Genomic DNA, 25,248 nt, shown 5'->3' on the forward strand with positions numbered 1-25,248 from the left:
TAAGAACACCTGATCTTATCTAGTCCTCAACAAGTCCACAAGTGAGCCAACATATTAGTCCCACTCACAAAGAAAAATGAGACCTGAGAGAAGTTATTAAAATTGCTCAAGACTAGTTAGATAGGTTAGACAATCTTGTTCAAGATTAGTTAGCGGCCAACTGGATTCAAATCTAAGCTTGTCTAATCCCATACTCTAAATTTCTAAAAGAAGAACAGAAATTTATCTATAAACACAAATAGTATCAGAGATTAAATGGAATACTCAGAGACTACATTTCTTAGATGCTTTTAAAAAGATTTATAAATGATACCTGCTTCTCTTAGATACTTTTCTCATTGCTGAGACAAAATACCTGATGCCCAAAGTTAAAGGGGGAAAGGTTTATTGTAGCTCACAGTTTGTAGAGGTTTCAATTCATAGTTGACTGGCTCTAAGGCAGGGTGGCATGGAAGAGGGGCATTGCAAGGAGAAACAGTTCATGGTGGGCAGAAGGCGCCAAGGTACCAAGCAGCAAAGTAGCAAAGCAGCCAGCAACAAGTGATGACAGCAACCCTCTTTTTGTCCAGGCTACATCCCCTTAGGGTGGATAGCACTTACATCTAGGGAAGGCCTTCCCATTACCCACACCCAGAACTATTCCAAATCAATCAGTGGACTAATTTAGTAATCATACACCCCCTAATCCCAGCACCACACACTTAATCCCAGCATCACCCACTGTAGATCCAGCCACCTCTGAAAAGCCCCACCTATGATTACATGAGGCATTGGGTGGCACATCTACACATAAGCCATAACACTGCTCATTATGGAAGAATCTAGAAAATTCTGAAAAGCAGAAGGAATGGCCATTAACTTATCCCTATACAAATTGATTGCAACCATCAATCTCAGATAACTGCTGTAATGTTTCATATACATGTACAGCTGATCATGGAGGCATTTGATCAATAGAATTTTATGTCTTCTCTTTTCACCTGAGTGATGTCATGTAGGTGTGGATAAATTCAGAAACAGCAAAATAGAGGTTTTCGTTTTCAGTTAGTCACCTGTCTAAAGGTTAACCAGTTTTTTCCTAATGCCTTAAAGTTCCATCTCTTGTGTTAAAAGTTTCATTCTTGCCTGCTGACCTTACCCTCAGAGTCAGACAGATCCGTAACCATGCACCTCATCTAAGTGTTCTCCCTCTGTGGTTCCCTGCCTGGATCCAGGACAAGAAAAGTCTGCCTGTTGCCTTTCAAAACCTGCAGAAGCCAAATGTGGTGGCACATACCTGTAATCCCAGCACTCAAGAGTCTGAGGCAGGAGGATTGCCTCAAGTTTGAGGCCAGCCTGGGCTACATAGTGAGTTCAAGTTTAGCCTAAACTACACAGTGAGACCCTGTCTCAAAAAAAAAAAAAATGAAAGTAATAAAGAAATAAAATAAATAGTAATGTGGCCAGCTCCAAATTCTTTTTTTAAATAGCAGATGAGGGCCTGGTTCTTTACAATTGAAAACCTGGAAGTTAGGACATTTCTTTTGTTTCGGCATTTTATTATCAAGCACAGGTACTAGCTAATTGAGTAAAGAATGGAAAATCATATCTTCCCTCTGGTTTGTGGCTGCCAAATCTTTAAGACAGCCGCTACTGGCGCAGAGCTGGGACCCTGGCCTTGCTCTCTTTCCTAATGGAAGGGGAGGTGAGCTGGCAGGACAATGGTAGAGGGTTCCCAGTGGGTGGAAGTTCTGCAGCACTCTTTGCAGAGGAGGAGAAGGAGGAAGAGGAGGAGGAGGAAGAGGAGGAGGAGGAGGGGGGTGGGAAACAGCTCTGAATTCAGACCTGGAGTGTTTTCAGGTGGGGGCCCCTTGGATCGGCTGAGAGGGTAAACCTCATTTGCAGAGCTTCCTCTTTCAGAGATGGCCTATTGCCCTTCCAGGAGCCATCTCATGAGGAATGGGAGAGCCATATGCTGCTTTCTTAGCCTCAGTCCTGGGAGCCATTTAGCTGAATAACTACTTAAACTGTCCTGCCGCCAGAATACTGAATGGCCCTCCATGCAGTTGAAAGGATCACACCAGCTACACTGAAATAGCCCTAAAAGGAGTGGTTTCCCCACATCCCCTCTCTAGCTCTTTAGATCAGTGTTGGCTTAGAGGAACCCAGGTTGTTCTTGTCTCCTTTGTGAAGCAGATATCCAACTCAAAGTTGCCAAAATAGGAATGATCTCTGTACTTTTCCTATAGGAGAAGATCCTGTCCGCTTACTCAGGGAATGTTTCAGGGTCTGCCTTGTGCAGGACTCTGCTAAACATGGGCAACACAGCCCCAGCACCCTTGGAAGGAGTCCTGGAGCTAAGCCATTAACTGGGTCCACGATCCCCAAAGCTTCAGCTTCTGCTTCTTTTCCCTCCCTGTGGTGCTATTATATTTTTTCAGTGCTCTGTGGTGTGTTATTTGCTGTTTATTGTGGGACTCCTTGATCTTTGATCAGTGCCAGGGAAGGAAGCCCTGATTCCAGCCTTTTAGGGGCCATTAAGAAAAAGTAATCAAAGGACCACGTGCTAAGCCTCAGAAAATGAGAAGCAGCTTCAGGAAAGGAGGCTGCCAAGTTCTAGCTGAAGAATTGTAAGGGTCAAGGGGAATGGATGTCGCTGGAGACACCTGCAGTAGGTCCCGGCCTCCTGTGAGCCACCATAGCACCAGCTAAAGGTTAAAGAATAGACGGAACGAGACTTATAGTGAAGCTGAGTCTTGGATCCTGGTCAGTGCTGCTGAGGGCACCAAAGACAAAGGCCCCCAAGCACACCTAGTATTTATTGAATACAATTGTGAGAAGGAATCGGGAGGTAGGGAGCTTTGAAGGCATCTAGTAAATTACTGCTGAACACCTGGCATGATGGTGCCAGGCAGGGCTGTTAGGGAGTCGGCACTGCTTATTTGGCTAGGATAGAAAAAACCAGTACTGGGACCAGGCACAATTAGCAAGCAACCCACAAGGTCAGTGAGAAATGATAATTCAGGGGAAAGGATTTTAACTGACCTCAGCTGCACGTAATTCAGAAGGGCCCTGCCACTTCACAGACCAGGACTTAGGCCTCAGTGACAGCCATTAGCAAAGGAGCAATACTAGCTGCTAGTATTGCCCAACTCTGCTAATTGACATGCGCTTTTGAGTCACACAGGGCTTCGGCCTGACTCCGGATATAAAACAGTAGAGCCAAATCAGGAAAGAAGCACATGTCATTCATAGTCCACTAGTACTGGGCAGGGATGTCTGCTACAAAGAATGAGGACCTGCTTTGGCATCTTAGCTCCTTCTGAGGTGATGCAGCTGTAGGTTGGCTGGAGTGGGACCACAGGACTTCTCAGTTACCTTCATTTCTTTCCTTTCAGTGTTCAAGGAGAAGCCTAAACACCCCCCTAGCAGGGCCCAGTCCCTAAGCTATGCCTTGACGTCCACTGATGCTTCATATTTCAGTTCCATTGTCCGGCTCTTCAAAAACCTCAACTTTGTGCTGCTTGTCATCACCTATGGTAAGGAGCAAAGGTGTCCCAGTGTGCCCTGGAACTGGGAACAGGAAATGCCCAGCCTGGTATGTCTCTGCGTCTTCCTCTTTCCAAGTCCCACATGTGTTCATGAAGTTGTTCAGGTTGTCAGAGGCCACCTTTGCCTAGGGGCCTTTGAATGAATGTGCTGTAAAGTCCACACTGGAAAGTCTTCCTTCCCATGTTGGGTTATCTAAGCAGTGCCAGTCGCTCCTCCACCTCCATCCTAGTGTCTCCTCTGTGAAGCATTACTAGGTGACCTTTCCTCTCCTACTTACTGTGCTATTATTTGAATGTCTTAATACTTACCGTTAAGAAACAAAACATTTCCAGTCTCCCCCCACTAGACTAAACTCGGGGAGCGGCGGTTCTGCTTGTGTAATGCCCTGCAGTGGCCAGCCCGAAGCAGATACTCTAGTAGTGATGGACAAATGAAGAAGTGAATAGATGGATGGATGCACATGTGAATGTCACCACATGAATCATCCTCCTCCAGTCCTCCCTCCTCTTGTAGCATTGATGCCCTTTCTTTTGCCTGAATGCAAAACAAATCCTCCTTTCCTTTCCTTTCATTTTCTTAACCTTTGGCAAGAGAAATTTGCATGCTTACGCTGGTGTATTAGCTTGCTTTGCTAGCATGATGTTTTCTGCATCTTCTTTCCAACTTTTTTCTTTTTCTTTTTGCAGTATTGGAGATTTAACCCTGGGCCCTTGCACTGAGATGCATCCCCAGCCCATTTTTTTTTTTATTTTTAAAATTTTGAGACAGGATCTTGCTAAGTTCCCCAGGTTGGAATCATATTTGCAATCTCCTCCTGCCTCGGCCTCCAGAGTGCTAGGATTACAGGTATGCACCACCACACTGGGCTTCCAACCTTTAATAAGATGGTAGCATCAGAGAATGGCAAGATCAGAGCAACATGGCATTCCATTACAGCAAATCTGTCCTTTAGGTAAATACTTGTCTGTTAATTAGTGCTGTTCGTTTAGAAAGTTACAGATCCACCCAATTGGGCTGACCATTTAATCCACTGGTTAAAGTTAAAATTTAGAGTCAAGTAAGTGTGCAACATACTCAGTAACCCATGAAACAAAGGAAAGAGGTCGATTTGGAAAGGACTGTTTTTAGTGATCCATTTGACTATAATTTCATGCTTTCTATAGGCCCACAAACCATTATTTTATAACAATAGTATTTTAATTCCCACCACAGCCTAGTGAGGCAGCCTGAAACCCACTGATACTAGGTAACTAGACCTTGCTCATACATCTTTTAAGTGGCAGAGTTGGAACTTGAATTTGCCTAACTCTAAAGCCTGCATCCTTAAATACCTGTTCCATAATTACCTGTGTATTCTGTCTCATTTTAAGCTTATCAGTGCCCTTTTATCTTAAAGTGTTTATCTGCTGAGGCACTAGATAAGAGATGTTGGCCATCCTGGTGGAAAAGCAGACCTCACTGTTTTTTGAGACAAGCTCTTGCTGTGTAGTTCAGGCTGCTCTTGAACTATGTAATTTAGGCTGGCCTCCAACTCAGAGCAATCCTCCTGCCTCAGCTTTCCAAGTGCTGAAATTACAGATCTGTACCACCACACCCAGCAGTAAGCAGTCCTAACTTTTCCAGACATACACAGCAGCTAGTGACTTCCTCATCTGGAGTAGTTCTAGATTACCAGATTAGTTTTTAAAGTTTAAAAGTTTTTAAAGTTCCTCATTCCCTGCAGTTTCTCAGTTTTCTCTAAGTATATATCTGTATTCATCTATAAAGTTTCTAGCACTTAGAGGCATCTGACTAAGGAAGTTATAAATGGCTCATCACAGGGATGCATTCAAGCATATACAGGACCAACTCTTAGTGTTGGGGTATGGAGGGAAATCTCAGGCTGTACAGACGGGGTTGAAGCCAGATGGCCTTTGAGGTCCTTTCCAGGCTCAGGATTCTATGACTTCAAGAACTTCTACTTTTCTCTAAAGTGAAATTTTCAAGTGCATTGAACTTTGACCACCACAGGCCTTACTGTATCAGACAACAGGGTGTGCAAGCCCTGCCTTGGGATTCTAGGGTGATAAGGGTTCAGCAAATGCTTCCTGTAGCTAAAGATTATAGGCACATTCCAGAGGCTTAGGTCTTCTGTGCTGGAGACTATTGATGGCAGGGCCAGATCCCTGACCATGAAAACCAGACAGCAGAACAAAATGCTCTCGGAGCAGCAGCATTGCTTCCAGTCACTGAGGATCTGATGCTAGGCTGCACCATGGTAGGCAAAGCAACTCCTTCTCTTTCCCTCTTATGTGGCTGGTGGCCTATATGATCCCCACCACACACACACACACACACACACACACACACACACACTAGGGATGGAAACCAGGGGCACTGTACCATTGAGTTGTATCTCTAGTCCTTTTTATTTTTTATTTTAAGACAGCATCTCACTACCTTGCCTAGGCTGATCTCAAACTTGTAATCCTCCTGCCTCAGCCTCTTGAGTAGCTGGAATTACAAGCATGTGTCACTATGCCTGGTGCTTATATGATCTTATAAAATCTGGCAGAGCAGTTTTAATCTTGGACTTCTGGACATTCTTCCTTAACTATTTGGTTAAATTATAACACAGGAAATAAATAAGAAACACTTCTTTAATGATGGAGGAAGGATCTTAGAAAACCTGCTGCCCTATAAAAGCAGCAGGAACAATGGCCAAAATAATTATTAAAATCAATATTTTCTATTTTGTTTGTTTGTTTTATGAGACAGGGTCTTACTATGTAGTTCAGGCTGGCTTTGAACTCACTATGTAGCCCAGGGTGGCCTCTAACTCATGGTGATTCTCCCACCTCAGCCTACTGAGTATTGGAATCACAAGTGTGTGCTACCATCCCCAGCTTAAAATCAGTATTTTCAAAACTCTTAACCAAAGGCTTGCAACAATGCAAGTAATGTTTATTAATGAAAATTTGTTGAGTGTCACTAGGCATGGGGGTGTAAGCTTATAATCCCAGCACTGAAGAAGAGGGTCACGATGAGTTTGAGGCCAGTCTGGGCTATATAACAAGATTCTGTCTCAAAACAAAACAAAACAAAACAAAACTGTAAAAATTAAAAAAAATAAACTGAATAGCTTTAAACTAGAAATACACTTCACTTCTGGACCTCTCAAAGCATTTGACTCTGTTTCGCATAAACGGAATTTATTAGCATTTATCTCAGAAGCCTGGGAATATTCCAGTAGGAGCAAGTTACCTTGATTTGGATATTTATACAAATTTCATTACAGTCAAAGAACCATAAGAGAACTGGGCTAGGATGACAGAGCCCTTTGCTAACAAGGAAATGATTCTTAAGCTTCATCACAGATGTGAAAATGTTTTTGTATTAAGCCATTGCTGTGTGCCAGGCAGTGTGTTAAGTGCTTTACATGCATTATCTCACTTAATATTTCTCATTTATTCATAAGAATTCAAGATTGGGAGATATAGTCCCATGCCAGCTGGCAAGTATGGAGTTCAGGTTCCATTTCTCTGTCTGATACAAAGCTCAGCTCCCAACCACTGCACCACTTTGCCTCCCATATGGAGAAGAGCCTCCTGGCTGCAGAGCCTGGGCTTTTAGCCCCTCTCTCCTGAGTTTCCCACTCCCTGGTGTGTGTCCTTCCTTGGATTCTGTCCTCCTGACCGGTAGCCTGGAGGCTGAGTACTTCTAAGGAGAGGACCTGGAGTGGTAGGGACTTGGAAGCAGAGCCAGCATTCATCTTTGGGATGTGGAGGTGATGAGGGCTCATGTGTCTAAAGGTTATAGATCTCAGAAAGATGGCACTTGGGACCTAATACAAATGAGAATCTTTGCTTGCTTCTCCCATTGTCTTAGCTCCAAACGAAAACAAAACAAACCAAAAAAAAGCCCAATCTAAATTCAAACAGATGGTTAGTAATCCTCCACAATTGCCTCCTCCACCTGGGTTAGCTTTCCATTGCTTTGAGAGAAAATCTTGGAAAATCTTGGAACATCTTGGAAGGAAGAAAGAGATAGGGGGCCTCCGTGGAAGAGTGCCTGCCATCCCAGCGTGTATGTGACCTGGGCTTTATCCCTAGGACTGCAAAAAAGAAAAAAAAAAGGAAAAATCAAAAAGGAGGAAAGATTGATTTTGGTCACAGTTTCAGAGGTTCCAGTCCGTGGCTGCTCGCTCTGTTACTTTTGGGTTTGTGGCAGAGAAGAGCATCATGGTGGGGACTGCGTGGTGGAACAGAGTTACTCACCTCATGGCAGCTGGGATACAGAGAGGGAGAGGGAGGAAGAAGGAGGGAGGGGATGGCTGGGGCCCTATATCTTCTGTAAAGTGCACCCCAGTGGCTTTTCTTCCTCCCGTTATGTTCCACCTCCTAAAGTTTCCACTGCCTCCTGGGAGCACTACAGGCTGGCAACCAAGCCTTCAACACACCACCTTTGGGGGACATTTAAGATCTAAACTTCCAGGTGTGGTGGCACACCCATGCAATCCCAGCACTCAGGAGGCTGAGGCAGAAGGATCATTCCAAGTTCAGGGTCAGTTGGGAGTACATAGTGACTTCAAGGCCAGCCTGAACTGCATAGAGAGACCCTGTCTCATAAAAAGTAAATACTGAAAATCAAATAGAAATAAATAAGACACACATAGATGCATCCAAATTGCTGTTGCATCAGTGAACTTGCTGAGTCCCAGCATCCTTTGGTCTGAGCTAGATCTCCCTGAGTAAGGAGAAGCTCTGGGTCTGGGGACACTCTAGGGGTGCTTCCTATATTGTGCCTATCCTCTCCCCAGCTGTGCTCTGATACCTTTAGTGTGTCTGATGTGACCTCCAGGTTTGCTTCCCAGGGCTCTCAAGTGTGTTGTCATTACCCTACATATGTCGGCCTAGGGAGAAGCTTCTGGGTTCCCTCCAAGATCCTGGCTTAAGAATGGGCACACGTCCAGCTGTGGTGGTGCATGCGTGCAATCTCAGCACTCAGGAGGCTGAGGCAGGAGGATCCCCAGGAGTTTGAGGCCAGCCTGGACTACAATAGTGAGTTCAAGGCCAATCTGAACTACATGGCAAAACAAAAAAACACCCATCTCCCTCTCCCCGAAAAAATCAAAATCAGAAGACCAGAAGTCCTTCTGGAGTTTCCGGGAAGCTTGGCAGGCTGGCCTTTTAAAGCAAATTTTTATGAGTTGGGCATGGTGGCCCACGCCTGTAATCCCAGCACTTTGGGGAGGCTGAGGCAGAGAATGCCAAGTTCAGGCCCAGCCTGGGTGATTCAGTGACTTAGCAAGACCCTGTCTCAAAATAAAAAATAAAAAGGGCCAACAGGCCAGCCCCCATGGGCTGAAACTTCCAGCCAAAGCCAACTTTCCATCAACAATTGTTTATCTCAGGTGTTTTATCACAGCCACCAAAGCTGACTAATGCACCAAGCTTCCCAAGGAGAGATACTTCTGGGTGCCAGAGTCAATGAGTACATAGTTCTCCACACTTCAGGAAGTTCAAATTCTAGAAGTGTGTGTGGGTGGGTGGGTGGGACGGGGGATTGCTTTTGATAAGCATCCTAGGTGACTGCCTTGCAGCAGAGTTGAGAACCTCTGACAACTGCACTGCCAGGGACCCAGGGTCTGCTCTCTGATCTTCTGTATCCCTAAGGCCACTTACTCCCAAACTCCAGTGATTTTAAGAAATGCCTTTTTTTTAGCCAGGTGTGGTGGCACACACTTGTAATCCCACCACTCAGGAAGCTGAGGCAGAAGGACTGTTGTGAGTTTAAGGCCAGATTGGGCTACGTAGCAAGACCCTGTCTCAAAAAGAGAGAAGAAGGGAGGGAGGGAGGGAAGGAGGGAGGGAGGGAGGGAGGGAGAGAGAGAGAGAGGAAGAAGAAGAAGAGGAAGAAGGAGGAGGAGGAGGAGAAGAAGAAGGAGAAGAGGAAGAAGAAGAAGAAATGCCTTTTTCTTGAAACAAGGTCTTGCCATGTAGTTCAGACTGATCTTGAACTCTATGTACCCCAGGCTGGCCTCAAACTTAGGGCAATCCTCCTGCTTTAGCCCCTCGAGTACTGGGATCACAGGTGTGTGCCACCACACCCAGCTTGGTGCATTTTTTGCTCCAGTCCTCCTGTGCATTTACACTCTGTTCCTGTAGGTTGTGCCCTCCTTCTTCATCCCGGCTGGGGCTCTGGGATGAGAGCCTGGCTCTACCTGAAGCTGAGGCTCACTAGGAACATCTCTGGCAGGGTCAGGCCAGGCCAGGAGGCTGTGGGAGCGGCAGGAGGGGCAAGAAGAGGGCAGGAGGTTGTATTCTTTCTTCTCCCCCAAAATTCCTGCCCACCTCTTTCCAGAGAGTGTCTCCTGATGGCCCTCTTCACTCAGGAATGGAATTCTAAGTGGCTGGGTGTGAGACATGAAGGTTAGTTGGGTCTGTTTGTGAATAAGGTGTTGCTGGGAGCCTCAGCCTTACCGTGACCCCAGCCTGGCAGTCGCAGTGACACTGAGTGACATGTCTGGGTTTGTTGGCCCACTGTGGCCCTATGGTGTTCAGGAAGACGCATTGATCCCAACCTTGTGCCGTTCATGGCGTGATCTCTGGGAGATCTGGAACAGCAGGGTATTATTCAGTGACCTGGTTTGAGGGTGTCTTTTCAAGACTCAGCTTTATGAGGATGTAGAATGATTAAGATCAAGGAGCCTCTGGCTCTGGGTTCAGATCCGAATCCACCACTTACTATTGATGTGAGTTCAGGGGTGGAAAAGCAGGTCTTACCCCCTTTGCATGAGGATTTGACCTTCGCTTAACTCAGCCTCTGTCTCCCGAAGGTAAGGAGTGTGTCAGCTACATTTAGGCAACATTGTTTGTGATAAAAATGACCTCTTGTGATTAAAAGGGTTGGAGACCATTCTTTGTGCTTCTCTGTTTACAGTGTCTCTTCACTGGCCTGTCCCTCACGGGGAAATGGGAAACTATGCCCAGCAGTGGAACTTGAGAAGTATTAAGCCTGGGGGTTACTGCACCCGCATTTCCTCAAACCTTAGCCAAGACCTTGGGGGCCCAAGAGAATAGCTCCTGGGTGCCCGTATGGACTGGGGTTCTATAGGCTAGTTCCACCCAAGAGGCCCTTCTGGGGCTGCCATGCCAGCAGCTTTTCCTGTCTTGTTCCCTTCTATGTGAATCAAATCTCAAGTGAAAATGTCAGCTTCTTGTGGTAATTCTGCAACCATCAATGTTTAGCTAAAGCTGAGAAGAAAACAGGTGTGGCAGGGGATGCTTTTAATCCCAGCACATGGGAGGCTGAGGCAGGAGGATTCCTGTGAGTTTGAAGCCAGCCTGAACTGCATAGTGAGACTGTGTCTCAAAAAAAAAAAAAAAAAGCTGAAAAGATCCCTGACAGGCATTATAGAGTGACCAGGTTTGTTTTTTCAATTCTATGTGCATTTTTCTTATCTAAAGAGTAGGGATGCTAATACTACCAAATCTCCAGGATGGTTATAAAGATTGTAATGTGCTTAGAGCACAGTGTCTAGTACAAAAGACAAAAGTATGTGCTGCTACCGTCATCACTGTCGTCATTGTCATCACCATCATCAGAAGAAGGCAGCTGGCTCTTTCTCCTTTGGGTTAGTTCTAGTCTCATTGTAGCTGCCAGCTCACCGTGTGGCTTTGTACAGATGACCTTGATCTCTAAGGGTACAGGTCTTACTGTACGTTCTAGGTACTCCATTTGTTTGTTGAATGAATTAATGGGGCAGGATACCAGCTAAACGCTCTTTAAGGTGTCTTATAGTTTCCCATAGTAGATCTTGGAAAATCTTGAATCAGAGAAGAAATTGGAGGAGGAGTGCAGAAAGAGGAGGAAATGACCTGCAGGAGGAGTGGATTGGGTCTCAGGTCTGGAGCTGTGTAGAGAGGGGACGGGTCATCGGGTGGAGGTGGAAGGTGTCCACTAGTCCAGCTGACTCCTCAGGTCTGACCCAAGCTTAAGAGAGGAAAGTGGGCGATTCTGACTCGAGAGTTGTACTGCATGGAGCCTGAGTCTCCAGGGTGGGCCACAGGGATTGGAAGGCAATGGTGCGTGGCTCAGAAAAGTTTCCATGGCTACTTTTGGTTGTATTGAAGTATCTCTTTGAGGAAAACTGCAGCATGGCCTCATAGCTCCCTGCATTTTTCTTCTCTGAGGACACCACTTGGCGGGCAGTGGGGATGAGGGATTGATTCTTACTGACCCTAATGCTGTGTTTCTCCTTCCCTCGTTCAGGTCTGAATGCTGGAGCTTTTTATGCCCTATCCACTCTACTGAATCGAATGGTGATCTTCCATTACCCGGTAAGGGAGTCCCCTAAGTAGGCCAGGTCCGGAGACAGGGTTTCCAAGTCTGTCTCTGCCCAGGCAGGCCCGAGTTAACTCTCGGTTCCCCTGGTGTGTGCTGTGCTTATGGGATTCGGTTCTCCCATAGGGGTTCTCTGGTTCTCACCCTGGCTTTGGTGGCACCAAACTCGGCAAGGATGTGACTGTGTGACAAGCTAGTTAGCGTCACTGAGCACTCTCTTTTCTGTGGAAGAACCACAATTTCCTCTCATATTACTCCTAGGGTTAGAAAATAAATAATACCTTTTGTGAATATATATATATTTATATCATATTTATTATATATGATATATGTAAAGTATGAGACATGGTATCTGGCAACACAATTGGTAAAACTACACAATATTTAATTTGTAAAGTATAGGCAAGGTTTCATTTTGAACTCTTAGTTGTTCAACTGAAAGCAATTTTTTGTTTGTTTGTTTTTTGAGATAGGTTCTCGCTACGTAGCCCAGGCTGGCCTTGAGCTCACTGTGTAGCCCAGGCTGGCCTCAAACTTGCTGTGATCCTCCTGCCTCAGCCTCCCAAGTGTTGAGATGACAGGTGTTTGTCACCATGCCTGGCTCAACTGCAAGCATTTTTTAAATGTTTGGAGAACCAGTGAGGGCTGGATGTTGGGAAAGGGATACTGAGTGTTCTGGAGTCTTCTTTTGAAAGAGCTGGAATCACACACCTGCAGAGCAGAGAGACCGTTGTGCCTAAGGGCTCTAGCTTTGGAGTTGGTCTAGGTTCACATCCTGGCTGTGCACTCAGTGTGTCTTCTGTGACCTTGGACTACGAGGAGGTGAATCTCATTGTGCCTCAGTTTCATCTCTGTAAAATGGGGCTCACTGACTCTGAACCTTATGGAGGGTAATTATGTGGATCAAATGGTGGGAAAAATCTCATGCATGCTGCTCAGTTAATAGATAGCATTAAAAAATATATGACTTTATTTTCCTTTGGCACTGGTAGCATGTATACATACAGAGTGCTAATCCTAGCACTCTGGGTGGCTGAGGAAGGAGGATCACAAGTTTGACTTTTGCCTGAGTAACTTAGCAACTTAGTGAGGCCGTCTCAAAAAAAAAAAGAAAGAAAAAGACAAATCTAGTACTGAAGGAAATTAAAAATATAAGAATGGAGTGTTTGGATTCTAACTGATTCCCCCATCTGTGAATGGGAATAATGGTAAATAAGATCAAAGCCTTGCTATAAGGATTTATTTATTTATTTATTTTTGATACCAGGAATTAAACTGAGGGCCTCATGCTTCCCAGGCAGGTGCTGTGTCACTGAGCTACATTCCAAGCCCAGGATTCAGTTGTTTTTAAAAATCTGCCTAACATTGGTTCTAAGGACAGAACTTGGTTCATCGTGTCATACCAGCACCAAGTGTCATGCGCGCGCGCGCGCGCACGCGCACACACACACACACACACACACACACACACACCCCGGGGCACGCTGCAGGGCAGAACAGCTGTCCTAGGATTTCCTCCCAGGCTGTCTGCTTGCAGGCATCTTTCTGAACCAGGCTCTGAGTTGTGTGCCTTGACCTTTTCATCCCATGGTTACTCTGTGTTGTCACGTGCTTTGTCCTGTCACCGGATGATCTTTGGCATTTCCCCAGGGGGAAGAAGTGAACGCTGGACGGATCGGCCTAACCATCCTCATTGCAGGAATGTTTGGGGCTATGATTTCAGGCATTTGGCTTGATAAGTCCAAAACCTACAAGTAAGTCGCTGTTCGTTTCCAGCAGAACTGGGGACCCGTCTTTTGGAAATGATGCATTTATTGGATAGCAGTGCAGCTCAACTTTGGGTGTGACAGCAAGGGGTCTGAGGGGCCAAACAGGTAGTTCAGACTTATCTTCTCCAAACTTCAGTTTCCTCAATTACAAAGTGAGACTACACCTAACCTGTGGGGACTTTAGGAAGATTAGAGATGGGGATGCAAAAGCCAGCGTCTGAGTAGCTTTGTGGAAGGGGCAGGTGAGGGGGAAATGGAAATTGTTGTGGAAAAAAAAAAAAAAGAAAGAAAGAAAAGCCAAAAACCTCAAGCTGGGTGTGATAGCGCATGCCTGTAATTGTAGCACTTGGGAGGCTGAGGCAGGAGGATCACTGCAAGTTTGCAGCCAGCCTGGGTTACGCAGTGAATTCAAGGCCATCTTGAACCCCATAAGGACACCTTGTCTCAAAAAACAAAACAAACAAGCAACAATAACAACAAAAAAGCAAAAAAACTTCAGCAGTTGGAAAGTTTATGGAAACCCTGGAGAGTGGCAGTGAGGAGGGGATCCCACTAGCCTGCTCCTGTGGCTTCTCCTGACCCTGTGGGGTTAACTGAGTGCTCAGTGCTTAGTCCAGTTTGCAGTGTATGTGTGTATGTCACCTGGCCGTTCTTTAGACCTTGTGGGTTAAATATCGTGACGTACCTTGGGTGCAAACGCCCAGCACATTACGATCCCAGAGCTGTCTCTTGTTTTTGATTTTTTGTGATGCCGGGGATCGAACCCAGGGCCTCACACATTCGAGGCAACACTCTACCACTGAGCTCACCCCCAGCTCATCCTTCCCTTCATGCCATGATTTTCCAGTGCTCCCCATACACTGGGCCTTCAGTTATGCTCACTGATGGAGCCGCTGCCCCAGTTGTCCTGCTTTGGGGTGGCCCAGCATTCTCTGCTGCTCTGTTAAGGCCTCCACAGTTCCATGACTGGAAGAGACAGACAGTGGCTGACCTGTTTTCTCCCACATAGACCCACTTCTATGAGGCTGTGGTCGGACCAGGTCTCACTCCGCTTCCCTAGGCAGAGGCCAACTGAGGCCGCCCCTAGGAGAGGGCCGCCTGGCTTGCCATGGGCTCTTAATTACTGCTGGTGGGGCTTGGCTGCCATCAAGTCTCTGCCAACTGTTAGTTGCCTGCTCCAGCCAGACCAAGAGTGGAGAGAACTGGCCACTCCCAAAGCAGGGAACAGCAGTGTCCTTCTTCCCGGGCTTGCTCTGCCGCAGGAGAAGGGAGGGACTGCAATGTCGCTGGGTTGGGGTGTGGGCAGCCAGATGAATCAGACAAATTAGAAAATATAACAAAAGGATGGGGGAGGATACTTCCTCAGCCCCCTTCAGAACCAGACATCACTGGCTCCTAGTGTCCCTTGATGTCTAAATCCAGCGGTCTCATGAGACCTTCTTCTCCCTGTTAACTATCCAGGCAGAAAGGACAGTTCTCAGTGGGCTGTGACAGTTCTGTGACCTTGTCATCTATCTCCATGCTGATCTCTTCTCCTGAGGGGTCCCAGATTTGTCTTCTTTGATGTGAAGGCTGGAAATTGGGTGCTGAGGTCCATTTATCTCAGGCTAGAATTAGAAATAGTCTTTCTGGGCCGAGTGTGGTGGTGCATGGCTGTGATCCCAGCACTCCGGAGGCTGAGGCAGGGGGATCCCTATGAGTTCAGGGCCAGCCTGGGCTATATAGTGAGCTCAAGGCATGCTACACAGTGAGGCCCTGTCTTCAAAAAACAGACAACAGCAACAAAAAATGAAACTGATTAAACAAACATGGCCAAAAGAAGTTAGTTTTTGTGAGCTTGTGGAATTACTGAAGAAGACTTCTGTCCTTGAAGTTCCTTCCTTCAGGGTGTGTGGGAATAGATGGAAGGAGCAGGACAAGGGAAGAAGGAGGCTCCTCTAGCCTCAGCAGCTGCTCTGAAGCACCAGAGCGAAGTGGCATCCTCTGGAGACTTCTGCCTTGATCTTTTCCAAAGATGCAGCCACATAGTACAGTGTTATTCCCAGGTCTAGCAGTAGAAAGCACTGATGGTTCAAGCCCAGTTCTGGGTTCAAATCCCATGTGTGCATTTATTAAGCCAGTGACTTTGGAAAAGTAACTCATTTGGCCTTAGTTTCTCATTGGGAAACTTAGGAATGGTCACATATTTCTTGCAGGATTTTTGGTAGGGTTGAGTTGAAATCAGAAATTCGTGTAAAGGGTCTAACAGAATTTGATGCCCCATAAATGTACACATTAGTCTGACACACTGTCAGGTGCTCACTGGTGCCCCAGTGTCCTCTCTTAGTTCCACTATCTGGAGCAGAGTAGTTCTGATTCAACAGGAAAAACTGTGCTGGGTATGCAAGTACAACAGGAAGAGCTACTGATGCCAGAGAGCATCTGGCAGTCAGATCACTGCCCAGCATTGGCCAATATGAGGTCCTGGGGCAAAGCTAACAAGCAGCCATCGATGGCTTTCCGGTAGTCCTGAACATTACTGTCACCTCACCATGGATGGGGTTTGTCTTGTTTTTTTTTCCTGGTGGAAGATACGGGAAGGAAAGGGTTGTGTGCATGGTCCCCATGGATAAGACATGCCAAGCTAAGGGGGCAGCTTATGGAGAGGGCTCTGGAGGAAGAGAACTTGCCTACAGCAGGCTGGCTCATACTTGCCTAGTCTTGCCCTCTGTAGTACTGGTCATGATGAAGAGGAAATCATCACTTGGGTGATCATTGGTTCACTGTTCACCACCCTTGTAGACAGACAGTTCTATGAAAACAGATGTCCTAGAGCATCGCAGGGAGCTTGACTGCCAGCAGGTGCTCGTTAGATACTTGTGGAATGAATAAGTGATCAGTTGTATTAAAGTCAGAAGGATATAACTCAACTTCTGTGCCTCTGCTTACAGGGAGACAACCCTGGTGGTGTATATCATGACTCTGGTGGGCATGGTGGTCTACACATTGACTTTGAACCTGGGACATCTGTGGGTAGTGTTCGTCACTGCTGGCACGTTGGGGTGAGTGTCACCTCTGACCTGTTAAATTGGAAAACTATAGGGAAAAGGAAAGGGAAAGGGGATGTTACCAGAGGCCTCTGCAGTGGTCCTGGTCCTGGTCCTTTTCTCCTGCAAGCTGGTATGACGTCCAAGAAATCAGAAAGTGGGAATTAAAGGAAACAGAGACTTGAGAGAGACTGAGTCTTGGGCTGATCTAAGTTGCTCTGGGCAGCAAAGACAAAGAACTCCCAGGACATCCAGTGTTTATTCATTGCAAGTGTGGGAAGGGGTAATCTGGGCAGGCCTCGGGACACCTGCTGATAACAAGTATCAAGCAGGCAGGACTGTAGATTGAGGACACAAGCATATCTTCTCGGAAGAGAACAAACGGTTCATTCAGAAGGGAAGAATTTAGTTGGAGTCCGTTGACCTTGACTGGGAGTGAACTCAGCCAAGCTCTGCTATTTCCGACATAACACAGCCAAATTATGGAGGGGCAAAAAGCTTGTGCCATTATCGCCTGCTAATACTGGGCAGAGGTGTCTGCTACAGAAAACACCATCCATGTCTTCCAGAACTGCCAGTATCCCAGGATACAATATCGATCTCCCTTTTCTGCCTTCTCACTGACCTCAGGAGATGTGGACAGGGTTCTGGGAGTCTTGGTCACACTTGCCACACTTCAGGCATCCTGAGGTGTCCTGTTGGAATGGAGTGAAGCATGAATATGCCCTCCAGGATCTCTGGGATGCTAGGAAATGCCTGGAGTCCTTTTTAGCTTTGTCTGGAACAAAATGGGGTCATAGAAAGTACACAGGGCTTGGAATAAAAATTGTCCAGGTCTCAGCTTGACCACAGGCATGTCACTTAACTGCCCAAGCTTCCATTTTCTTCATCTGTAAACAAAGATGAGTGACCTCCATCTTAGAGTTGTTAGAAGGATTGAGCGCAATAATAGAGGTGAAAACAATAAGAAGGGTGGAACAGATGAAAGGGATTAGTACTGCAATTTTCTAGGCCTGATGTATGAGAAAATACAGGAAACAGCACTCCTGTCACCAAGGCCTTTGCTCACCTCAACCCAGTTATTTTCCTTTGGGCGGTGTGAATGTGCTGTGAGTGTGTGTGAGAGAGACGCCTCTGGTGGAGGAAAACAGGGAGGACTTCAAGTTCCTCCTTTCAGGTCCCCTGGAGATGCTGCCCCAGATCTGGGGACTCCTCACTCCCAGCATGGGGCCATGTTCCCAGGACATAGTCCCTCAGCTGAAGGTGGAACACACCAGGCTTCCTTGCCCTCCTAAATGCTGCTCTGCCATTGAGGCTGAATAGAGAAGCACTGGGGACCCGCTGAGCACAAGACCTACCCATGAGTTTCATCCTGGTCTGCAGGGCTCTCCTTTTCCTTGGAATGGGCGCCCAGGGGATGGACAGATTGACCAGGAGCTGGCATGCCTTGGTGGGAAAGGAAAAGCAGGAGAGGGAGTCTAAGGGAGGTGGGCTCCCCGTCCTTGCCCTGGAAGTTCTCTATCACCTTGGTTCTCTGTTCTGGACTTCAGCTTCTTTATGACTGGCTATCTCCCGCTGGGGTTCGAGTTTGCCGTGGAGCTCACATACCCAGAATCGGAGGGCATGTCGTCTGGCCTCCTCAACGTGTCTGCACAGGTAAGACTTCTGTTTTCTCTTTGTTCCCTGCCTAGCTGGGCTGGCATTGCATTGTGGCAGCTGGGCTCTGCCTGGGGGCCAGTTGGCTGGACCCTTCTTTCCAATCTTCCTTATGCTTTTCCAGGTATTTGGAATCATCTTCACCATCTCCCAGGGCCAGATTATTGACAACTATGGAACCAGGCCTGGGAACATCTTCCTGTGTGTGTTCCTTACCCTTGGCTCAGCCCTCACTGGTGAGTTGGGGCCTGAGGGCCAGATGAGGTCATGCTGCTCATGAGTAAGGCTGTTGGCAACGTGGGACCCCAGTGTCTTGATCATGCAAATGGGGAGCACACATGCAAGGGGACTTGTTAGGAAATCAGTTTGGGGGGCAGTAATATGTTTCAGTTGAATGAAATTTGGGCTTTGGAGTCAGAAGACCCACACTTGGATCCATTCGGATACTGACTTCCCTGGTTTTTTACTTTGGGGGCCTTAGTTTCCTAACCTGTAAAATGAGGATTGTTTGTGATCCTTAGAGCAATGTACATAAAGTCCCTAGCAAATGTGAGTGACCTTGATGTGTCATCATTGGGCTCTGCCTCGCAGGGACAGCAGTGATTCCCGGGCTTTTCTGAGTTGGCTGATGGCACCAACTTGCTTGAATGTCTGAAGTAGGTTTGAGGTGTCTGTAACCTTTAGGAAGACAACGGTTCCCCCCTCAGGATTGAACTTGACCGTTGGATCTACTTGATGACTCTGTCTTTGTCCTTCTTCTTTTTCAATTTCAGCTTTCATTAAGGCAGATCTCCGGAGGCAAAAGGCAAACAAAGAAATTCCTGAGACTGTGAGTATTCAGGAGCTTGGTGGGCACGGGATCTGGGTCCTGGGCTCGTTATAAGGATGTGACACTGTATATAGGGCCAAGGGGAGCACCCATGGGGACTAGTTTTGTGGTGGCCGTGAAGCCAGCTCTCCTCTCACGATCATGGCAGGCTAAGGGTTTCCTCCGTGATGTTTAGCTTGATCTTCTGTTACTCTTTGCTGGGCTTTTCCCCACTTCCTCCCCTCCTCCTGCCTCCCCTGCTGTGGTCTCTGGAGCATGTCACTGTTGTCAGAGTCTGCTGAATGGCGCCCTTGGATGGTGAGCCTAGTCCTGAATCCCTGGCTCCATTGTTTTCCCCCTGGGGTTTCTGGCTAGAGAGGAAAGGTGGGAGCCTGGCTTGACCACTCTCACTGTGATGGTGGTCCCGAGCCAGTAGCTCTCTTGGCATGTGATAGCCCTTACACAGCGTCACGGGGATGAAGCCAACATGTTGCCAGTAGGGCTCTAAAAGGACAAGCAGGAAGTAGAAGGTGATGGGAATATGGAGAGGAGAGGATCAGGAATATGATCTCAAACTGAAAAATGTTTCCCATCTGCTCTAATCACCCAAGTCCACTTAAACCAAAGTGTCAAGGATCAATTCTGGGGAAGAGGCTGGGGTGTAGTTCTGCCCTTGCCTGGGTTGTGTGAGGCTCTGGGTTTGACCCCTTGCACCAGGGAGCGGGAAGGGAGGGGAAAGGGGCAAGGGGAGTCATAGCTGAGCAAGGATAAAAAGAACTGCAACCTTGAGGAGGAGTAAAAGTAGGATATTTCTTACCAAAACATAAGATAAATAAAACTAACAAACTTATTACAGAAATAATATATATTCTTTGTAGAAAAACTGAAAAAACACAGTAAGTATAAAATTTTAAGCTGGGTACGGTGGCACATGTCTGTAATTCCAGCACTTAGGAGGCTGAGGCAGGAGGATTGCTGCAAGTTTGAGGCCAGCTTGAGCTAGAGAGTTCAAGGCCAGTCTGAACTATGTAATGAGACCCTGTCTCAAATTTAAAATCATTGCAATTTCCATCATCTAGAGATGCTATTATATTTATATTAATTTATGCATGTTTATGTCCACATATTTATATAGATATATATTTTTAACAAGGGCAAAGCACACAAGTTTATTTAATACAAATTTTACATGACAGAGAAGCCCTTATAAAGAAACAAAGTGCTAAAGAAGTTAGAGTGAGTTACTTATGCGGTATATATATATATATATGTGTGTGTGCGTGTGTGTGTGTGTGTGTGTGTGTGTGTGTATAAAAAGCAAAAATAGAATCAATTTTTTTAAACTTACTATAATCATTATCAGGGTATTAGCCTTCTGCAATATATTTTTATATCATTTCAGTTGTTCTAGTATTTCACTATTCTTGCAGCCAGATCCTTGTGCACATGGTCCAGGTTTGTTAATCAAAGTTAGTTGGAGTTGCTGGCTCTGTGTCCTTGACTATGATTTATTTGAAGTACAGTGGACCCTTGAGTACAACCAGCCTGTCATACAAACAACTTGGGTTATGACTGGAATTTTAGTTTTAACTTATGACCCAAGTCTGGAGTTACAGCCCAAATGCTGGCCACTTGTGCTTCCAGATGGTCTCAGATAGATTTAACCCTTAAAGAGTTCTGGAAGGAACAGTACAACATCCTTTCCTGTGTGGGGTTAATTAAGAAATCCCAGGCCAGTGTCTCTCTAAGGACACTGCGATCTGCCTGTATACAGGAGAGAGACTTTGAAGGCTGTGTAGAGGAGCCTGGGCCTTCAATTGACCAACTTGAGTTACAACCAGCCCTTGAGAACAAATTGAATTCGTAAGTCAAGGGTCCACTGTAACACTGAATAGAAACAGAAACCTAAAGTTGCAGTGGTGAAGTGTCCCTGATTGTCTTGTGTCCCTGGATAATTCACTGTGCATGTCTGGACCTCACTACATCTGAAGCTACTTAGTATTAAGAGGAAATTAGTGTCATGCTGGGGCTGACAGCAGGGAAGCCATGGCTGTCACAGAGCCCCCCTCTTCTGGAGCCCTGTCATTCACCACCCTTGGTAGGCAGTGTAACTTGGAGGCCTGTAGACAAATAAATGCACTCTCAGGGCCAAGTGAAGACAGGGCACACAGCAGATCTGGCCAGATCCCTCTTCCTGCACAGCAGTGATAGGTACAGCTTGGCTAAGAAGAGACAGAACTCCGGGGCAGGAGTAGAGACTGACCTTGACTATGAAAATCATCATTTGGGTTTCCATTTTTCTTCCAGCACATAGACAGTGGCTGTGCTTTCGCCCATACTAGCCTATCTCTGATTGTGATTTCCCGGTGATGGCTTTGGGGTGACAGGCACACATGCACGCATGAGTGTGTGTGCGTAGTGAGAGGCTGAACTGCCTACCTGTCATTGCCTGAGAGAAGGTTCCCCAAGGTTGAGGCTGACTGTGGTACAAAGGTCAGCAAGCCCGAGAAAGGGAAGGTTAGAACTCTGCAACTGTCCCCCTTGCCGTGCGCCGGCCGTGAGACACTCCGGGGAAGAAAGCATCATTTGTCAGCTGGCCTCTAGTCTGGCCCTGCACATGCTCCTTGGGGCCTGGGGTGGAGCTGGGGTGCAAAGCTGGGTCTGTGCCCAAGGTCCCTTGCTAATTAGAAGACCCCCTTTTGGGAAGAGGCAAAGCACAGCTTAAAATGGCAGGCAAATGCCCAAGTTGGCAGTGTGTGCCCAGGTCCCCACATGATCATTTCTAGGCCGTATCTAATTCCAAGCCCACCCGACAAGTGTGGCCGGGAGGCCTCTTCCCGGCAGGGGAATCCTGTGCCATCCCTCCCTCAGAAAGCCGAGGTCAACCTGCCTTGAAGTCTTTTTTCCTCTGCATAAAGTATGAATATACTGCATTAAGTTTATATGTGCAGTCATGTATGCTGCTTTAAAAAAGTTCAATTGTGGCATCAACTCCATGGAGATTATAGTAATGCCCCCCATCTTGGGCCCCCTCTAATGGGGGGCCGGTGTAAATGCTGAGGGACTTGCAGAGCTGGCACATGGAGATGAACCCAGTTGAGCTTGGATGATGTCCTCTGAGTGGGATGGTGTGCGGTTGTGGTGGTGTCATAGGAAACTGGCCTTTTTCCCTTTGATAGTGGCGATGGTGGGGAGCAGTGCTTAGGGGGTGCACTTAGCCAGCAGCTGGGGGCTGCTGTTCTTGTTGGGTATGTCTGCTCTTTCAGATACTGAATGGCTTCTGGTTCAGGCCCACTGATTAGAGTTAGGTCCAGGCAGCTGCTCCAGCCAGGGCAGAGTCCTATGCCTTTTATCCACAGGGCTGCCTGCCTGCTTTGCCTTACAGAAAGCCCAGGAGGAGGAAGAGGAGGAGGACAGTAACACCAGCACAGCACCCACTGTCATAACGGAGGTCCATCTCTGACAGCCAGAGGTGGCAGCGACTCAGGGAACACGAACATCCCACCTCTTCACTTACCCCAGCTCTCACTGCCACCGCAGGTCTTCATTGGAGAAGCTTTTGGAGGGAATCAGCTGAAATATTTGTGGCTTGCATGGCAGTGCCTATGCCTCCGGGAACCCCATAAGAGCTTGGTGGGTACCTTCCATCGAATGCAGACTGGATTCCCGCCCCCTCCGCCTTTGAGGAGCTCGAGGGTGGCAGTGTTGGGCAGGGCTGGTGGATGGTACTGGAGTCATCCTGTCTTGGCCGCTGGTCTTCCCTTATCATCTTTACCCTCATGGAGAAAATGTGTAAAATTATCACAGGCAGAAAGCTTATTCAGGATATGAACTTTTTCCTAGTGTCTTAGGGCCTCACCTGAAGCCCATTTCTAAGGAAAGGCAAGTGGCTCCGCCTTCTTTCTGCGTTCCTAAGTCATCAGAGGGACTGTTCAACAGCCTCACAGGGTAACTCCCTTAGGACCCTTGGCCCCAGCTGGAATCTGTCTAATTTTGGGATCTATCTCCGTATTCTCCTAGGAGCTGATCAGACCAAACGTCAATAAACTTGACCAATATTTTGTTGTGGCCATGCCGAAGGAACTGACTGGGGAGGGGTGACTACCTTGAGGTGGTATGGGAAGGTAGTTTTCCTACAAAAGCAGTTCTTGTCCAGGTACGTCAGTGTGTCCTTGGCCACTCCATACGCCCTCATCTGGACACTGCACTGGGACACTCAGCCATCAGCCTAAGTGCGTGTTTTATCCCAAGGGAGCAATCACAGCCAACTTCACCCTCAACTTCACTGAAAATCCGCTCTGACAAGTCCAAGGCTGCTGCTGAGAGATGAAAGAACAGGGCTAGGAGGAAAGGTGCTTCTTGAAATGGGTATTGAGTCTGCTTGAACTGAACATATCCCACCTCCGGCGGGGACAGCATTTGCACACCCACCCCCTCTCCCACCTCCTGCTAGCTATAGTCTGGGTCAGATATTCTAAAGTTAAAAGGATCCCCTTTAACCAACAGAAGCTGGCCTGCTTTCCTGCCTGGCCTGCTGTCTGGGTCTTCTCTCAGGCATCAGTAGCATCTCCTGAAACAAGAAGAGTTTAGGGATTTTTCCTGTGCATCGAGCAGCTGTGACACGACCACTGTGCTGTCTGGCTTTGGCCACGGTCCTGGCCTCAATGTCATCAGAACAGCCTGGCCTGGCTGGGTGCTGCTGGTAGCCCGGGGGGACAAGATCAGTGTATTTGTGTACAGAGCTAAGCAAGGGATGGGATGCTGTGTATGTAATAAAAGAAGTCTACTCTTGTGGCGAAGGGGGGGTTGGGGTAGAAGGGAGCTGTGCCTCACTTTTTGTCAGGAGACAAATATTTATTCTTCAGTCCCTCAAAATATTTTAAGAGCGTGTTTACTGAATCCAGGGCTTTATTTTAAAAACGCAAGTTGTAGTTTCTATTTGTGATACCAATTTTTGAGGCAATAAAGGGTTCCTAAAGTGGTCTGTGAGGTCATTTGACGGGGCAGAGGCAGCTTCTGGCAGTCCCCCACGAGGTTACCATGCACTTCTGAGGGCTGTGGCTGAAGTGTGTGGGGAAGGCTAGAGGGGCTGAAGGAGCAGCAACTGTGGCCTTCCACAGGAGGATCTGTCCTCTGCAGATGTGAGTACCACCCTCCAGGTGAGTCTTTTAAAGATTGTAGCAGGATGTGGTGGTGCATCCCTGTGGTCCCAGCTACTGGGGAGGCTAAGGCAGGAGGACTGTGAGTTTGAGGCCAGTCTGGGCAACACAGCAAGTCCTTGTCTCAAATGATAAGTGAATCAAAAAGAACGATGAGACTGCAAAGGTTTCTGTCTGTTGACGTGGGATACTGCAGCTCGGTGGCCAGTGAGTGACCCTGGCCTCTTCCCCCAGGGTGTATACATGGGAATGTGACTGCTGATAGGACCACCCACTGTTGCTTCTGGCTCTGCCTCAAAGAGTGGCCGAAGTGTTTGTTCTGTGATCATCCCTGCCATGCTCTGGCCAGAGTCCACAGCTTGGGGCCGGCATCCACAGTTCTGCCCTACCGGATTTCCTTCTGACCTGTCCTGCTTCCTGCCACTCCTTCCACCCCAACTGCTCACCTTGCACCCGGGACTCTGAGAGGCTGCTTTGATCTGTTTCCTGTACATGTCTTCCCTAGACCTGCACTATGCCTGTGGCATTCTAGCACTGCATTTACCAGCAATTCTTAGCTGCTGACAGTATGACTCTACTTCATTTAAAGTATTATTAGTACATGCTTGCAATACACGATTACATTCACCATGGAGAGCTGGTGCATATTCATATCTGTTGTTTTTTGGTTTTCAGACAGGTTCTCACTATATGTAGTTCAAGCTGGCCTTGAACTCACTTTGTAGCCTATGCTGGCCTCAAACTCATAGTGATCCTCTTGCCTCAGCCTTGAGTGCTAGGATTATAGGTGTGTGCCACTGTACCTGGTTAATAACACTTCTTAATTCTTTTTACCCCTACCTCCATTATACTTTAAATCACCTGTGGGGGAACTCAAAGGCTAAATGCTCTACCTATATCATCTCTTTAGATCCATGCTTAGAGGATCCACATTTTATATTTTGCTTCTCTCTTTTCAGTGGCTTCCAGCCAGG

The 25,248-nt window shown here is 47.1% G+C and overlaps 1 protein-coding gene across 3 annotated transcripts in view; it reads left to right on the forward strand.

Annotated features, from left to right (window-relative positions):
• Flvcr2 (FLVCR choline and putative heme transporter 2) overlaps positions 1-23,173 on the forward strand; it is a 50,125-nt gene extending 26,952 nt beyond the window's left edge. Inside the window, exons 3-10 of one of the 3 annotated variants that reach the window (XM_013067150.3) lie at positions 3,378-3,518; positions 11,785-11,852; positions 13,507-13,610; positions 16,556-16,666; positions 18,202-18,307; positions 18,432-18,543; positions 19,081-19,136; positions 22,475-23,173. In XM_013067150.3, the coding sequence (XP_012922604.1) occupies positions 3,378-3,518; positions 11,785-11,852; positions 13,507-13,610; positions 16,556-16,666; positions 18,202-18,307; positions 18,432-18,543; positions 19,081-19,136; positions 22,475-22,561 (785 nt within the window). In that variant the 3' untranslated portion in view covers positions 22,562-23,173. The remainder of the gene's footprint in view (positions 1-3,377; positions 3,519-11,784; positions 11,853-13,506; positions 13,611-16,555; positions 16,667-18,201; positions 18,308-18,431; positions 18,544-19,080; positions 19,137-22,474) is intronic. The other 2 variants (XM_004837164.4, XM_013067153.3) reach the window with 2 other exon arrangements.
• Positions 23,174-25,248: the final 2,075 nt, after the last annotated feature.

Source organism: Heterocephalus glaber, unplaced genomic scaffold (genome assembly GCF_053883595.1).
Source record: "Heterocephalus glaber isolate CG9 unplaced genomic scaffold, H.glaber_assembly_v1.0 deba00001608, whole genome shotgun sequence".
Lineage (NCBI taxonomy): Eukaryota > Metazoa > Chordata > Mammalia > Rodentia > Bathyergidae > Heterocephalus > Heterocephalus glaber.